The 17,597-nt window shown below is 38.0% G+C and overlaps 1 protein-coding gene across 4 annotated transcripts in view; it reads left to right on the top strand.

Annotated features, from left to right (window-relative positions):
- Positions 1-17,597, top strand: part of RAD51B (RAD51 paralog B) — a 579,835-nt gene that overhangs the window by 19,508 nt on the left and 542,730 nt on the right. For all 4 annotated transcript variants that reach the window (XM_087448333.1, XM_087448336.1, XM_087448335.1 and 1 more), the window contains exon 5: positions 11,499-11,635. In XM_087448333.1, the coding sequence (XP_087304459.1) occupies positions 11,499-11,635 (137 nt within the window). The remainder of the gene's footprint in view (positions 1-11,498; positions 11,636-17,597) is intronic.

Genomic DNA, 17,597 nt, shown 5'->3' with positions numbered 1-17,597 from the left:
TAGTGGGTGTCTTGTGGCAATGAACTCCCTTAGCTTTTGTTTATCTGGGATAGTTATTATTTCTCCATCATATCTGAAGGATATTTTTGCTGGATAGAGTATTCTTGGCTGAAAGATTTTGTCCTTCAGAATTTTGAATATATTTTTCCACTTTCTCCTAGCCTGTAAAGTTTCTGTCGATAAATCAACTGAGAGCCTGATAGGAAATCTTTTGTGTGTTATTTTTTTTTGTCTAGCTGCCCTTAATATTTTTTCTTTGTCGTTGACTTTTGCCAGCTTTACTACTGTATGCCTTGGAGAGGGTCTTTTGGTGTTGATATATTTAGAAGATCTATTTATTTCATTCACTGGTATTTCCAGCTCCTTTCCCAGGTTTGGGAAGTTCTCAGATATTATTTCTTTGAACAAGTTCTCTGCTCCTTTTTCCCTCTCTTCTTCCTCTGGAATACCTATTATCCTTATGTTGGATATTTCTCGAAGAGTTTCTTCATTTCTTTTTAGTCTTAGTTCTCTTTCCTCCTCCATCTGGAGCATTTCTGCATTGCTGTCCTCAATATTGCTAATTCTTTCCTCCATATTGTCAGCTCTGATGCTTAAGGCTTCCAGATTTGTATTTGTCTCCTCTATTGTGTTTTTCATCTCTATGGTTTCTGATTTTTTTTTTTATAGTTTCAATCTCTTTTGTGAAGAAACTCCTGATTTCATTGAATTGTCTGTCTGTGTTTTCTTGTATTTCATTAAGCTTTTCTATGATGGCTATTTTGAATTCTCTGTCATTAAGGTTATGCATTTCTGTGCTTTTTGGGTTGATTTCTGGGTATTTGTCATTTTCCTTTTGGTCTGGAGATTTAATATACTTTTGCATGGCGCCTGTTGGTGTTGGCTTACTTTTCCTCATAGTGAAACTATATGGTCACAGTTTCCTCTTGCTACTGCTGGGTGGGGGTCAAGGGCTGTGTATTGTGGCCCGCCTCAATCCGCGGGCACTCTCATCGGCCCCTGGCTGATCTGAGGTGTGGCTGAGTGGAGGCTGCTGGGGGGGACGCATGGGAACAGCTGAGCCTGGAGCACAGCTAGGCCAAAGCAGCTGGGGCTTGCGTGCAGGTGGGTTGAAGCAGCTGCAGCTGAAGTGCTGCTGCACCAAAGAAGCAGGAGCTGGAGCGCTGCTGGGCTGAAGAAGCTGGAACTGGTGTGCGCTGGGCTGAAGAAGGAAGAGCTGGAGTGCCGCTGGGCCAAAGAAGCTAGAACTGGAGTGCGCTGGGCCAAAGAATCTGGAACTGGAGTGCACTGGGCCAAAGAAACTGGAACTGGAGTGTGCTGGGCTGAAGAAGGAGGAGCTGGAGCACCACTGGGCCGAAGAAGTTGGAGCTGGAGTGCGGTGGGCTGAAGAAGAAAGAGCTGGAGCACCGCTGGGCCAAAGAAGCTGGAACTTGAGTGCGGTGGGCTGAAGAAGAAAGAGCTGGAGCACCGCTGGGCCAAAGAAGCTGGAACTGGCATGCGGTGGGCCGAAGAAGGAAGAGCTGGAGCACCACTGGGCCGAAGAAGCTGGAACTGGAGTGCGCTGGGCCGAAGAAGGAAGAGCTGGAGCACCGCTGGGCCAAAGAAGCTGGAACTGGAGTACGGTGGGCCGAAGTTGCTGGCGCCAAGTCATCTGGAGGCTGTACACAGACCAAGCTGAAGCAGCTGGAGCCAGGCGGGGCACGGTCCAGCTGACAGAGCTGGGGCCGTGGCATGGTGGAGCTGGGCAAGCTGGGACCGTGGCTTGGTCCAGCTGGAGCAGCTGGGGCTGTGGTGTGGTGGGGCCTGAGCTGCAGCTGCCTCTGGTGCGGGGGCGCAGGCTTGCCCCGCTGCTGGTTGGGCCCGGGCACCTGGGGGACACTGCCTGTGGGGGTAGGGCATGGTCATGCTGCCCCTGTTGGTGGGTCCCGGGTGCCTGGGGGCTGCTGCCTCTGGGGACTGTGCTGAGCTGAAGCGCTGCTGTGCTGAAGCGCCAGTCGGGTGGGCTGGGTGGGGGAGGGGTGCTTACTTTTGCCTCCCTGATCTCCGAGGTTTCTCGCCTCGCTGTTGCTCTCTGTTCTCCTGAGGGGCTAGCTTGTTGAAACTACCCTCGCAGCAGTTCTGCTCCCTCCATAGGGGGTCCTCACAGGCTGCGAGGGGTCTTGGAGAGCGCTGGTTTTCACGTGGCGAGCCGCACTCCCCTCCTGCCAAGAGCCACGTGGTCTCAGTATCTGGGTCGCAGTCCTTGTGGAAGGAAGGGAGCTCCTCTTACCTCCTTCGACTTATTCTGGGGATTCCAGCACCTCAGTCCTTGGGTGTACGGCTGGTTGGGTGCCTCACACGTCCCCTGTGTCGTGTGAATAGCTTCTGTTGGAATATGAATGTCCTTTTTGTTGTGTCTTAGAGGGGGAGAGTTCAGTTGGGGAAGCTCACTCCGCCATGATGCTGATGTCACACCTTAATTGATTTTTTATTGATGAACATCAGTGATTCTTTTCTTTTAGGAGTTCTTTTTATTATATGTTTTTAAAGTTGTATATCTCTAATATCTATATGTATATGTCTACATATTTATATATTTTTTGTTATATATTGCTGTTTAACAAATCATTCCAAAGCTTAGTAGCTAAAAAACAGCAGTAAGTATTTATTATCTTACACAATTTCTGTGAGTCAGGAATTCAGGAGCAGCTTAGCTGGGTGTTTCTGGTTTTGGTCTCTCATGAGTCCATAGTCAAGGTATTGGCTGAGGCTGTGGTTATCTGAGAACTTGTCTGGAGCTAAGGGAGATGCTTCCAAGATGGCTCGCTTAGATGGCTTGGAATTTGGTCCTGGCTGTTGGCAGGGGACTCAGTAATTGGCCGCATGGGCCTCTTCACAGGACTACTTGAGTGTCTTCATGACATGGCAGCTGACTTTCCCTAGAGAAATGATCTAAGAGAACAAAGTAGAAATGGCAATGTCTTTTATGACCTATCCTTGGAAGTTACATACATATCATCACTTCTGCTACATTCTGTTACTCATACAGAGCAACCTGGTGCAGTGAGGGTGGGGGGACTACAGAAGGACATGAATACCAAAGATAAAGGTCATTGGGCCCTTCTTAGAGGCTGGCTATGACTATATGTGTATGTGTGTTTATATATGTATGTATGCATATATGTGTGTGTGTGCATGTATAATTTTTTAAAAACTTGAATATATTACCTCTCCATTCTCAGAAACATTATGGTAGGCAGAATTTCTAAAATGGCCTCCCAAAGATGTTCTGCCATAATCCCTGGAACCTGTGAATATGATGAGCTGTCACTCCCATGATTATGGGTTGTTATATGGCACAGTTTACTTAAGATAGGGAGATTATCCCCATCGAATCACATGAGCCCTTAAAAGAAAGGGAACCAGAAAGATTCAAAACAAGAGGAGGACTAGAGATGCCATTGCTGCTTGGAAGATGGAAGGGGCCATGTGGGAAGGAATGTAAGTGGCGTCTAGGGGCAGTGAATAGCCCTCAGATCATAGCCAGAAAGGAAACAGGGAGCTCAGACCTACAACTGCAGAGAAGTGGATTTTGCCAAGAACCTGAATGAGCTTGGAAGTTGATACTAACCCCCAGCCTCCAGATAGGAGCCCAGCTCAGCTGACACCTTGATTTTGGCCTTGTGAGACCCTGAGCAGAGAACCCAGTCAAGCCCATCAGGACTGCTGACCTACAGAACTGTGAGATAATAAATGGGTGTTGTGTTAAAGCCGCTAAGTTTGTGGTAATTTATTACATAGCAACAGAGAACTAATACAGATATCAATGGAGGGAGGTGTCTAATTAATTGCCTTGCACGATCTTTGCTTCTGGTTAGAAGTCAAACCTAGAGTCCCGAATATCAGGTAGAAGTTAGGTCTGGTGGAGGTGGGGGATAAGGCATCTGGTTGAATAAACTTAGACTAGATCTGGAGATGACTGAGGGAGAAAGAAGAAATCTGGAAACATTCTGCTGTCATTTTTATAGCTTCTTTTTCCTGACTCTAACTTCAAAATCCCCTAATCTATTTATCATCAGTTTTGATTTATGTGAACTTCACTGAATCTGTGTAACTGAGTAGTTACAGCACCAAGATTAAAAGTGGAACTAGAGAAGTACTACTCATGCCAAAAGCAGAAGCAACAGAGGAGAAATCAAAGAGAAGCCAAGTCTGCTGAATCACCAGTGGGAGTGAACTGCAGGGCTTTGTCCCTTTCCTTGAGAACATCAAATTCCTTACTTATGGAATACATAAACAGAGAATCCTGCATCTGTTATAACTGAATATTGGTAGTAAAGATACATTTGAAGTTTAAACTTTAAAACTTTGCATTACATGGAGATCAAACCACGTAATGGTAGCTGTCTCGTATGAGATAAGATAGATCAGATCAGTGTTTCTCAACCCTTTTTTTCATTATTGCCCCCTAAGGAGCCTTTTCAGACATTTTTTCCTAATCACCCCCACCCCCACCCAACATGAGATTTTAATACCACAGATATGCTGTATATCTGTTTATGTACTTTATGTATATCTGTGCTTTATACATAAAAAGAGTAAAATTCCTGCCCTCCCCCATCAAAACCAAGCTTCACCTTTGGGGTCAATATCACTCCTGCTGAGAATGCGTGATAAAGATGCTAATGTGACTAGGTAAAATTAAGATTGTATTTAAAGGGATCATCAAAAAAAGTATTTTCATATTGTAATCTAGAGATTACAGGACTAGAGAACTGGTCCAAGCTCATATCAACAAAAAGAGATGTAACATCTGCATATCTTAATTCAAGAGAACCTCTGGAAGAGTAAACCTGTGAAGCACTGCCAGATCTTTACAACATTTAACAGTGATGAGTATACCCAGATCCCTGCTCTAAATAGTAAGAAACAGTGTAGCACATTTCTAAATTAATTGTATTTCCTGAGTCATTTCTATGATTTGTTCATTATTTAAGGAGACGAGGTGTCCTCCTTGAATGGGGCAGTTTTACTTTGGGAGTGACTATCGTACTGTCCCGTAAAGGTAAAGGCAGGATACCAGAGTCCTAGTTTGGCAGAACAGTTAAATATTGCAGTTCTTTTTCTTTCTCATTGGCAGGGTTAGCGGTGGCCTAGAAGATCACAGGAGATAATAAGGCAGGGCTTGGAAACTCAAATGACTGCAAGGGCCAGGCATGTAATAGAGATGCATGAGCAGTGACATGTGAGACCTAAGTGCTTTATTAGTCAATTTGGGTTGCTTACACTGCTTACAACAGCAGCAGACATTTATTTTTCTTGCTCATGGATCTGCAGGTTGGCCAAGGTGGGTCTCATCTCCTTAAAGCTGCAGACAGCTTCAGGTCTGCTCCATGTGCAACAACAGCAGTAGGAAAACTAGGGAGAGATTTCTAATTGGTGTTCCATGAATATAGTCTGCTGACATGACTTGTTTATCCTGCCCAGTGTTTTGAAAGGCAAGATAATCAGGCCTCTGTCCTAATACAGGAGTTCAGCACATGTGGTTGATTGGGTCGTTGTCCACAATTCTTCACTCACTCCCTGATTTAGAAATAAACTTCTTTCTCCATAAAGCTTTCATAGAGTCTTTCTAACAGCACATATTACATGATTATTAAATGAGTGATTATTCCCCTTGCTACTGTTTGATTTTTTTTTTTTTTAGTGATGCAGCTTGGGGTACTTGTCATTCCCATGTCCTCCTGCTTTTTTCTGCTCCGTTTCCCCCCCTTCTCTTTCTGCCTCCCTTTCCATTTACTTCAAAAACAGCAGTAATCAGTATGAAATAAGAGTGAGTGGAGAGAATCCAAGATACAAAATCTTCCACATGTTGATGTAAAATAATTTAAGGTCAAGGTTTCTTTCACAAGGCAAAGTGCTACCTGGCCTCTCTGAGATTGCTTTTTTTTTTGGTTTTGGTTTTAGGATTTAGAGAGTCAGTCACTTATTTTTAAGATGGATTCTGTAGGTCTGAAGACCTAATCATATTCTACGTATTAGTAGAGCAAATGGAGACAAGTAGTTAGATGCAGGGTGGGGGAGGATGGTCATTAAAAGATGATCTGAAGTTTCCACGTTCTCTTTTCTCAGATGAGAGCCAGACAGTCCTTAAATTTCCTTCTGCAAAGTATTGGCTTGGCAGATTGCCCCATCCTGTCGCCCCCATCTTGAATGTGGGAGAGTTAACTTGCTAAGATTTTACGTCCTAGCAGCTCCAGGTTTCACATTCATCTCACCCATTTAATCTCATTTAAGATGAAAATGAGTAGGCTTCATTTTTACTTTAGTACAATTAGACTTTCTTTTCTTGGGCATAATTCTCTTTCCTCTTCAAGCCAATTATTAATATTTGCTTCCTTGTTGATATTCAAGTGATCTTCCCTACTGGTTGTTTTCTTTCAGTTCTTTTACATTTCTCAGGCAGAGTTGAAACTCAGGCTCTACCTAGATGAAGCTAATTGTATTTTACTGGTGTCTTCTGTGTGTAAATGTTGTATTTAGCTGAGTTTCCAGGAAGCAAATAACTTAGACTATTCTGGTTTGGCATGTTCTCTCTTTCTAACCACCATTGGAGCTGAACCTGGGAACTGAACACAACTTGAAATTTTGTGGTTTGGCTGTTGGAATTCAGAGCTAAACTATCTGAAGCTAAAAATTATTAATGTTGAAATGTTTTAACCCACTAAGTAAACCTGAAAAAATAATGAAATTTAACTCCAGCCAGCCCATAAAAATTGTGTATAGCATAATTTTTTTGAGGCAGGAAGAGAGGAAAAAATGTATGAAGGGGATCTGAGATTGCTAAAGAATTAGAAATTAGTTATTGGAGTTTAAAGTAAATGTTATTATCCAAATTCCAATGCAAAGTAAAACAAAAAACAAAAAAACACACCAGAAAACCCACCAAACAAACCCAGAAATCTTATAATGTTATTCACATCATATTCTACTTTTCCCAAGTCTATACTGAATCAGTACGTAAAAATAATGAAGTAGGAAAAATGCCAGTTGCACTTGTTTAACTTTTCAAATATTTTTTTCCATATTTTCTTTGAAGATGGGATAATAAGATAATACTTTACATTTTCATGGTATTTGATACTTTGCTGAATATTTTCATATATATCATCTTAATTAAAATGATGACTTGTTTCACCTTTCCACTAAAAAATCACAAAATATTTAATGAGTTAAGCTCATTAAATCTTAGAACATATCTAAAACCTGGCATGTAGAGAGTATCTATAGAAAGGCAGTCCTCTGTTCCACCATTAGTTAGCACTCTGAAGTGTAACCATGTCTCATTTTCAAAATCCACTTTCAAATTTTACTGACAGAAGTTTCCTTTGCTCTGATTTCTGAGGATTAATTTGATCCATGTTGTCTTTGATAACAATAAAAGGTCTGTGAAAAGTGTCTGGGGCTCTTTAAAAGTATCAGTCTCCAAAGCAGAGTATATAAGATGGTCCCTTAGGTTGTGGGAAGAGAATATTAGAACTTTTATTGGTATTTCAATCTAAAAAATGAAATAAACCTTAATTAACATTTAATAAATGGATTGATATTGGCATCCTCACTTGGTCTGTATGTCAGACTATCACATGTCAGGTATAGTCATGAGAAAAGAATACAGAAGGTTGACAGAGGCACCCTGCTTCTACCTTTATTTTTGGCATATTGGGATGAATTATAGTTCTACATGTACCTAGTTAGGTGGGTTTATGGATTTAACTAAACCAAATCTCACAAAACAGACAAATGGCATAAAAAGTTTTCTGAAAAGAAACTGTATTGAAGACAATGCCAATATTGTGAGCAGAAGTGAACCACATGCACATAAAAGTCAGAGCTGTGATTCTCCTATGACTAATGGAGTAAAAATCAATGACAATCTAATTCCATCTGAGGAGACATCCAAAAAATTTGAAATTATAAAGAAGACAGTTATATAAATGGAATATATAAACATATAAATGGAATTATATCCACACACAGGACGGGAAGACAAACTTCCACAAGTTTTTCAGTGATGTTTAAAGTCATGTGATACATAATTCAATATCTAGAAAAATTTCACTAAAATTAATGATAGATATTGAAAACCTCTTTTGGGGTAATAGCAAAAGACCAAATGCAATACATTATTAATAAATAACGTTAGAGGCATAGTCGTTTTTTCTGTTACAGTAAAATGGATGAAATAAAACATAGGAAACAACATGGCAACAACTTAAATGGATTTGTTTGTGAATAAATACTTTCAGAACATGTATAGAAATCATTACAGATAATTTGAAGCATCAAGAATTAAAGCAAATTATTCAGTGTGCAAGGATGCTATATAATTAAAGTATAGAAGTTTCTAATGTGGCCCAGGTTATTGTATTAGCTGATTCTGTTTCAGTAGTGAAATACATGAAGAATTAAATTTTTTTTTTGTGCTATGAAAGTAAAGATGTATCAGGAAAGATATGTTCTCAAAAATAAATGACTTATTGAATATAAAACAATGTTTCTGAGGGAATTTCCTGGGAGTAATGGTGATGTTATGACTTGATAGGGGTTTAGATTGGATATATGTATGCATTTGTTGGAACTCATCAAATGGTACACTTAAGATATGTGCATTTCACTGTATGCAAAATTTACCTCAAAAAAAAAAAAAAGAATCATATGTATTAAACTCAGGTTAGTGATGTATTTGCTAAACTTGAGGGGAAAGTATGTTGATGTTTTTGACCTACTTTGAAATGCATTAAAAAAACTTAAGATGGATTGATGAATGGATGGAGGGATGGATTGATGGGTAGATTAGTAAAGTGTAGTATAGTAATAGCAAAAACGGTAATTGCAGAGTCTAGGTGGTGGGTATATGGATGTTCCTTGTAAAATTCTTTGAACTTTTGTGTTGCATCATCTTTAAACAATCTATAGCAACATAGAAGTTGATGTCAGATGTATGAAGAGTGCTTCAGGACAGTATCAATGTTGTTAATTTTTATAAAAACCTGGCTGGTAAATTACAGAATCTCCATAGTACTCTGTAATGAGATGAGGTGGGACCATGAAAATCGTTTGAATCACCAGAGCTTCTTTGGTTATTTCACGGCATAGATTGTAAAAAAGTTGTTGAATTTAAAGATGGGTGAAACATTTTTTTAAATGAAAAGATAAGATATATCAATTTTGCTGACCCTTTTTGTATGCCAAGATGGCTGTGTAATATGCTACATATCAACCAACCAGTCATCAAACAATGGAACACTCTTACTCCATCTCTTCCAAGTAAAGCCTGTGTTTTTACAATGAGTAAGGAAGTAACTGCCTTTTTAAAGACAGAGATTAAAATACAGAGAGAGTGTTTTTTAAATCACTGCTTGGAAATATTTCTTTTATCATGTGATTTTTGTTGTCAAAGAAGTGTGTGTCTTGTGAAAACTTTGCTATCTGCACACTTTAAAAAATTTGTAACACTATTTTCTATGCTGTTGAAAAATCTTCCAAATAAAAAGTCAGTTGATTTTGAAACCAATTGTTAAAAATGTTAAAATGCAATGTCTTTCTATTAGTTTGCAAGAATAATTGATTGACATGAGGGAAGATAGAAATTTATTAGCCAAAAACTTTTACTAATTGATGGGAGGTATTAAAAAATGAAAATAGTGATTTAGGAAATAGAATGAATGATATATTTCTTTAAGTCCTTGCATTTTTGCATTTATCTCTTTCTCAACTGTACAGCCATTGCAATTAAGTACTGAAATAAGTAGAACTTAGTACCTGACATTTCAATCACTGAATTACAAAATATTTAAATCAATATTTAAAAAAATATAATTTCATTTGTTATTGTTGTTATTGTCATTGCTTCACTAAAGTGCTGATAACTTTTATGAGTGAAAAGATCTGTACAACTAATAAATAAGTATATAAACTAATTTTAAATGCCTATAATTTTTTATTTTTTAATTCCTATTTTATGTATGTTTTATACTGTATAGAACATATTAGTAAAATAGTATAATATAATAAATATGCATATATTGGAGGATCATACTAAATTTTTATTTGTTTGTCAAAATATGTAATCAAAGAAGTTTGGAGACCCCTTTTCACTGATCACTCGTGATCTGGCACACTATTACTGGTAGCAGCACTTACTTATCCTTAAAGTCTAAATCATTGTTTTAGAGGTTATAAATTAGCACATAGTTTCTAACTGGTGAGCCTTTGTTTTTTAATGTTGAGCCTTGATGAATGAAGTTTATCTTTAGTCTAAATGCTAAAACAGTAGTTCTCAAAGGGTAGAGCAGCATCAGCATCACCTGGGACCTTATTAAAAATGTAAATTCTCAGGCCTCATCCCAGGCCTACTGAACTGGAAATGCTGGTGAACAGCCTTGCCAAGTGCCTCTAATGCTCACTAAAGTTTGAGAACCACTGGCCTACATGATTTAGACTCATGGATCACCCCTCTTTGTATCTTCCTGCTCATGACATATCTGAGACCATTTCTTCTTAACTACAGTATATCTCAGTCTTAGCTCAGACTTTTTTGATCTCTACATGAGATTTTTTTCTCTCCTCCCTCCCTTCTCTTCTTTTCCATTCTTCCTATTGTGAAAAATTGTTCATTAATGTTATTTTCAAAAGGGATAGTGTTTTGGTTCCTAAAATTTGGATGCTACAGCCAGTGTGACAAATAGCGTATATTTAAAGGGGATATTTTTAACATTTTCAAATTAATTTTTGTTAACCACTTCCAGTTGGACTTGAATATGCATGTGATTAATTTATTATTCTTTTCCATCTATATCCTCTTGATTTCAAATTTTATAATCTCTAAATAGCTTTCCAACAACTAAAATTTCAAAACATACATTTCAAAGTAAGAATCACCTAGATTCAACAATTGTTGAATTTTATTACTTTTGCTTTTCTCTTTTTCTGCATAAACACAACACAGTTGTTTCGCTGAACCATTTGTAAGTAAACTGTATATGTCAGTACTCTTCACCCCTAAATACTTTACTGTTAAGAATAAAGATCAAAGTAGCTTTTAATGGGACTATTACAAAATTATTCTGAAAGCCCAATTCATACCAAATGCTAAACCAGTTATTAAATCCTAAATATTTTCAAGATCCTTCTATAAATGTCTTAATGAGGAAAAGGTATAGAACTCCAAGTTGTGAATGTATAAATGAATCCTCCAGCCTTTCTCAACCAAAGTTTTTCATCTGAACTACAGAACACAGAGGATGATTTGAGTGACTATTTTCTCATTTCTCCCAAGGATGGTACATAACTAGTACCAATCCAGATACATGGGGGAAAGATTAATTCATTACATACGATGGATGTATTAGAATGTTCTTTCCAGGAACTCAGGTTAGTTCGACTGTGTATGTGGCAAGTTCTTAAGAGGATTTTGCTTTGAATAGCTTGTGATGTTTATACAAATATCTTTTTTTTAGATTACAGGTCCACCAGGTTGTGGAAAAACTCAGTTTTGTATAATGATGAGTGTTTTGGCTACAATACCCGTCGACGTGGGCGGATTAGGAGGAGCTGTTGTGTACATTGACACAGAGTCAGCATTTAGTGCTGAAAGGTAGGCGATTTCATTATTTTCCATTATATTGCTTTATTTTTGTAACTTATATACAGCATGTAACATTCACAAATAGGTTAACATTTACCTTTTTTTTGAGAACACAGAATGCTAGATACTGTGTTAAAGGAATTTTCCTTTTAAAATTGACACGGGAAACCAGTTTCTTTTTGTCGTTTCTATCCTTTTCTTATTGGTTTAAGTGGGGTTCCTGGATAAGCTGTGTTTTGCAGAGAGTTAGGAAGAAAGAAATTCAAGAAAGAGAGGGAGGAATGTAAGTAGAAAATGGAGAAGTTGGAAAATTAATAAGAAAGACTAAAGGTAAGCTGCTTTGTAAGTAATTTCTAGTTGGAAGTGAAATGTTAGTGAATGGAAAGATTGCAAATTTCAAAACAATTTTTGATTGAGGAGTATTTTACTTTAATCTTTGAGATAGTATGGTATAAAATGTGAGAAACACACTGGTAAGTAAGAATATCCATGCTTGGAAGGAAAATATTTCCTTATTTTGGCAAGGACCTTTAATATTCTTTGAGAGAGGCATTCAGTCTTTTGTGTAATTCTATACACCTGAAGATAAGTCTGGTCCCCCCCCTCCTCCGACTCCTCCCCTGCTCTGATTGACATTCGTAAGCAGGAGTGCTTTTACACTGGAGACTGATTCAGTTCTGTTCTCTTAGCCATAGTATAGGTATAGTCTTGTGAGTCTTTTTCTAACTGTCACTATGAATCAGATCTCTCCCTTATTTCTCTCTAAGAGTACTATTTAGATCAAAGGGTATTACCTGACCAGATAAATTCCAAATGGATTATTTCGCCTAGAGCTTATTTGCTTTGTTCTACATCTCTTGGTTATCTATTCTTTCTAAGTATATGCCACTGGTTTGTCAGCTCCTTGAGTTTGTGTTCTATTTTTGTTTCCTCAAGGCCAGATCCAGTGACTGACACACATTAACTGCTCAGAAAATGTTTGATAAATTAATGAATTGACAAGTGTTACTCTCAGATTGTGAAATCCAGATACAATTTCCTACTAAAAGGAATGAGGTTCCTTAGGAAATGGTTGATCCTAGCTTTGGAGCAGGAAATTTTTAGGATGGTCTGAAACATCATATCAGATAGCAAGGAAGCTATCAAAGACTAGGTAGGGCAGTGTCAGAAGGATTCAGGAGTCAACCTGAAGAGGTCCCACTGGCCAAAGATGATACAGATTGACTACCAATAAGAATAATAGTGGCAGTGGATTAAAACACATGAAGTATGTTTAAATCCATGAGTCTATAAGATTAAGAAATGAAAAGCAACTAATTGATCGCTATTGGAGAATTCTGGAGAAGCAGCTCATTTTGAAAATGAGTAGAAAAAAAAAGAAATTAAGCATCTGTTTTCCCTTTTCTATATAAACTGTATTACTGCGTAACAAATAGGTCTTTTTATAGAAGTATTTTAGTAATAAATGAAGAAGGAATGATGGGATATCACCAAATTACAAGCCCTAGCAATTTAATGGATCTAGGATGTGAATAGTGTGATATAATAAGCAATATATATTTTGTCTTCATCCTGGTTCTTGGAAAAAGAGCTTCAAAAACTTTTGGAATTTCCCAAGTGATAGAGGTGAGAGAAGCATCATTTTTATTCATAATTATTCCCTTTCCATCACACTTCAGTTTATGCTAATGACCTGACTCTTGGCCGACCCTAGATAGCTTCATATGGGGGCTGGTTTCCAGAGGATCCAATCGTGTGATTATAGGTTTGGAACTTTTAGCCTCCACTTCCCCCCAACCTGTGAGGAAGGGAGAGGGGCAGGAAACCAGGTAATCACTAATAACCAATGATTTAGTCAATCATGCCTATGTAATGGAATCTCCACAAAAATCTCTAAATGATAGGGTTTGGAGAGCTTCCAGGTTGGTGAACACATAGACGTGTCGGAGGGTGGTGTGCCCAGAGAGGTCATGGAGGCTCTGTGTTCCCCCATACCCTCAATACTTTACTCTATGCATCTCTTTCATTTGTCTGATCCTGAGTTGTATGCTTTGTAATAAACTGGTACTAGTAAGTAAAGTGCCTTCCTGAGTTCTGTGAGCCATTCTAGCAAATTATTGAACTTCAGTAGGGGGGCGTGGGAACTCCTAATTTATAGCTGGTTGGTCAGAAGTACCAGAGGCCCGGGACTTGCCATTGGTGTCTGGGAGCAGTGGGGACAGTCTTATGGGACTGAGCCTTGTGGAGTCTGAGCTAACTGTTGGTAGTTAGTGTCAGAATTGAGTTAACTTGTAGGACACCCAGTTGGTGTCCACAGAGAATTGAAGAATTGCTTGGTGTGGACAACCCGCACATTTGGTGTCAGAAATGTTGTGAGTAAAAACAGTTCATAAACATAAAAGGTTGTTAGCATCACAAAAAGACAGCCAGTCATTGTGGTACCTCCTGATAGAAGAGTGATCAAACCTGAATGTGATCAGGCCTTCAGTTTACAACATCTATAGATCCAACTACCAGTTTACAATGTATACAGAGAAGAGGGGAACGTGTTAAACTACATCAGAGGGATACAATCAGAAAATCCAAACTGGAAAATGACCGAACAAACAACCTGGTTTCTTTAACAAATAAATTGTAAGATTGAAAAAAAGAGTTGGAAGAGGAACCTTTGAATTAAAAGAGACCTAAAAGATCTATTGCTCTCATCACATTGTACACCTTAAACTCACACAATCTTATATGTCAATTATATCTCAATTAAGCTGAAAAAAAAAAAAGATGTGTTGATCGGTTGCAATGTGATGAACTTATTTGGATCTTAAACAAATAAGTGGTAAAAAAAAAAAAAAAACCAACAGAAGCATAAACATATGAGACCACTGGAAATCTGAACACTGAAATATATTTGATACTAAAGCTGGTAAAGACATTGGTTCACTCAGGTGGTCCAAGTGAAAGGTACTCTTTAAAATGCCAATGACTGGCCTTCAACTAACAAGCCAAGTAAGTATTAAATAGCCAATTAGGTAATAAGTAGCTAATGTATAAATAGCTCTTACAAAGGTCCTGGGGAATTTGCTTTGCAGAATTGAAGGATTAAGTTTATTCTGATAACAGCTGTTCAGTTCACTGTAATTAGATTCCTGCTTTCTTGTACCACATACAAAACTGAGTGTAGGATGTCTTCTTAAGGAGTAAACTGTTGCATGATTCCATTGTTATCAATATTACAGTTCAGAGTAGGTTGAAAATCTTATCAGTGAATTGGGTGAAATCCAGCATAAATACAGTAGCAGGTGACTAGTCCAAATTAGTTTGTGGAGCTTTTTGTTTGTTTTTCTTTGCCTTTGCATATAGCCTTAATTATCTACTTTTTGCATCCTCCATATTTACTTATTTTCCTTCATTATCTTTTCCTGCCTATGTGTGTATTAGTACTTGCCCCCAAGGCAGGTTGGAAAATTAAGAGGTAAAATTTTAGTCCATTTGTTGGAATTATGTTGGATAATGCACAAGGAGCTCTTATGAAGGTCATTTGAGGATAGATGTTGAAATTTGTTGTTTTTACTTTTCTAGTCTATTCTCCACAAGGCTTGAAAAGTGTGGTCATCTGGCTACTATATGGAATGCATTTTAAGGTCTGGTTATAGGGTCAGGTGGAATAAAAAGTACCAGTGCTCTTTTGTATAGATGCCAGACTTAGCATTCTCATACTACCTTCTGGAATTTGTCATGGTGGGTCAGAGAATGGAGCTGGCTATGTTCTGCCTGGTCACATTTCATTTGTGCTGTTACAGGACTGCTTGAATTCTATTTGGATTTATTGGGGAAGGTTGGTCAATCAGTTAGGAAAGCATTCTGCTGCAAGTAACTGAATACCCAAAGAACAGTGGCTTAAACAAAAAGAGGTTTAGTTTTATCATATAACAAGAAGACCTGAGTAGCTGGTTGCTGGCACTGGATCTGCTGCTCAGTGATGACAGGGAGACCTAGGGCTGGTACATTTTTATGCATCGTATCCATTCTGTGCTCAAGGCAGTGGGAAGGGAAAGGGCCAGCTATGTCTTTTATCAGGAAAATATACTTTTTTCAGAATAGCCATCTCCTTTTCTCTGCTGATTTCCTTTTCATCCTCTGGAATCCTCTTGCAGATTTCTCACTGGGCCACCCCTATATGCAAGGGAGGATGGTAAAGTAAGGGGAAAAGATAGTTGATGAGTTGCCTGAGGCTGGTTAACATTGCTGCCTGAATAAGATTGGGGTTCTCATACCAAGGGAGAAGTGGGAATGGATAGTGGTGGGTAATTAATAGTGTCTGCCACAACTGGGATAGTTTCTAGACTTAGAGAAGAGGTAAAGCAGGAGAATATGAGACTCAAAAAGGAATATCTGTGACTCTCTGTATGTCTCTGTATGTAGCATTGTCTCCATTTTGTGCTTACAAGCAAGTAAATGAGAAAGTGAATTGAAGGATTAATATGAGGGATGATTAAAGGATTTGCATATAGAGAACTTAGGGTAAGTGATACAAAGTGGCAAATAATTTCTGTCAATAAATTGCTAGATGTATTACAAAGTTTTTGTAATCAAAATAGTATGGTATTGGCATAAAAACAAACACAGATCAATGGAACAGAATAGAGAGCCCATAAATAAATAAATATGATCAATTAATTTATGACAAAGGAGCCAAGAATATACAATGGGGAAAGGACAGTCTCTTCAATAAATGGTGTTGGGAAAACTGGACAGTCACATGCAAAACAATGAAACTAGACTACTATCTTACACTGTACATGAAAGTTAGCTCAAAATGGGTTAAAGACTTGAATGAAAGACCGGAACTCATAAAAGTCCTAGAAGAAAACATAGGTGGTAAGCTCCCTGACATCAATCTTAGTGATGATTTTTTAGATCTGACTCCAAAAACAAAGGTAACAAAAGCAGAAATCAACAAGTGAGACTACATCAAACTAAAAAGCTTCTGCACAGCAAAGGAAATCATCAACAAAATGAAAAGGCAACCTACTGAATGGGAGAAAAAATTTGTAAATCTTATATCTGATAAGGTGTTAAAATCCAAAATATATAAAAAACTCATACAACTCAATAGCAAAAAAAAAATCTGATTAAAAAATGGACAGAAGATCTGAATAGACATTTTTCCAAAGAAGACATACAGATGGCCAACAGATACGTGAAAAGGTGCTCAACATCACTAATCATCAGGGAAATGCAAATCAAAACCACGATGAGATATCAGCTGTTAAATATGGCTCTTATCAAAAAGACAATAATAAGTGTTAGAGGGGATGTGGAGAAAAGAGAACTCTTGTGCACTTTTGGTGGGAATGTAAATTGGTGCAGCCATTATGGAAAACAGTATGGTTCCTCATAAAATTAAAAATAGAACTACCAGAAGATCCAACAATTCCACTTCCAAATTTATCCAAAGAAAATGAAAACACTAACTCAAAAAGATATATGCACACCCATGTTCATTGCAGCATTATTTACAATAGCGAAGATATGGAAACAGCCTAAGTGCCCATCGATGGATGAATGGATAAAGAAAATGTGGTATATATGTGGAATATTGTTCAGCCATAGAAAAGAATGAAATCTTGCCATTTGCAACAACATGAATGGACCTCAAGGGCATTATGCTAAGTGAAATAGGTCAGATGGAGAAAGGCAAATACCATATGATTTCTCTTATATATGGAATCTAAACAAAACAAAACAACAAAGCTCATAGATACAGAGAACAGATTGGTAGTTGCCAGAAGCAGGGGCGGGGGGTGGGCAAAATGGGTGAAGGAGGTCAAAAGGTACAAACATCTAGTTATAAAATAAATAAGTCATGGGGATGTAATGTACAGTATGGTGACCATAGTTAATAATACTGTATTGCCTATTTGAAAGTTGCTAAGAGAATAGATCTTAAAAGTTCTCCTAACAAGAAAAAAAA

Source organism: Ceratotherium simum, chromosome 24, assembly GCF_057802395.1.
Source record: "Ceratotherium simum simum isolate JZ-2026a chromosome 24, ASM5780239v1, whole genome shotgun sequence".
Taxonomy (NCBI): domain Eukaryota; kingdom Metazoa; phylum Chordata; class Mammalia; order Perissodactyla; family Rhinocerotidae; genus Ceratotherium; species Ceratotherium simum.
Note: the sequence above shows the minus strand (reverse complement) of the source record. Positions and strands in the feature narration are given on the sequence as shown.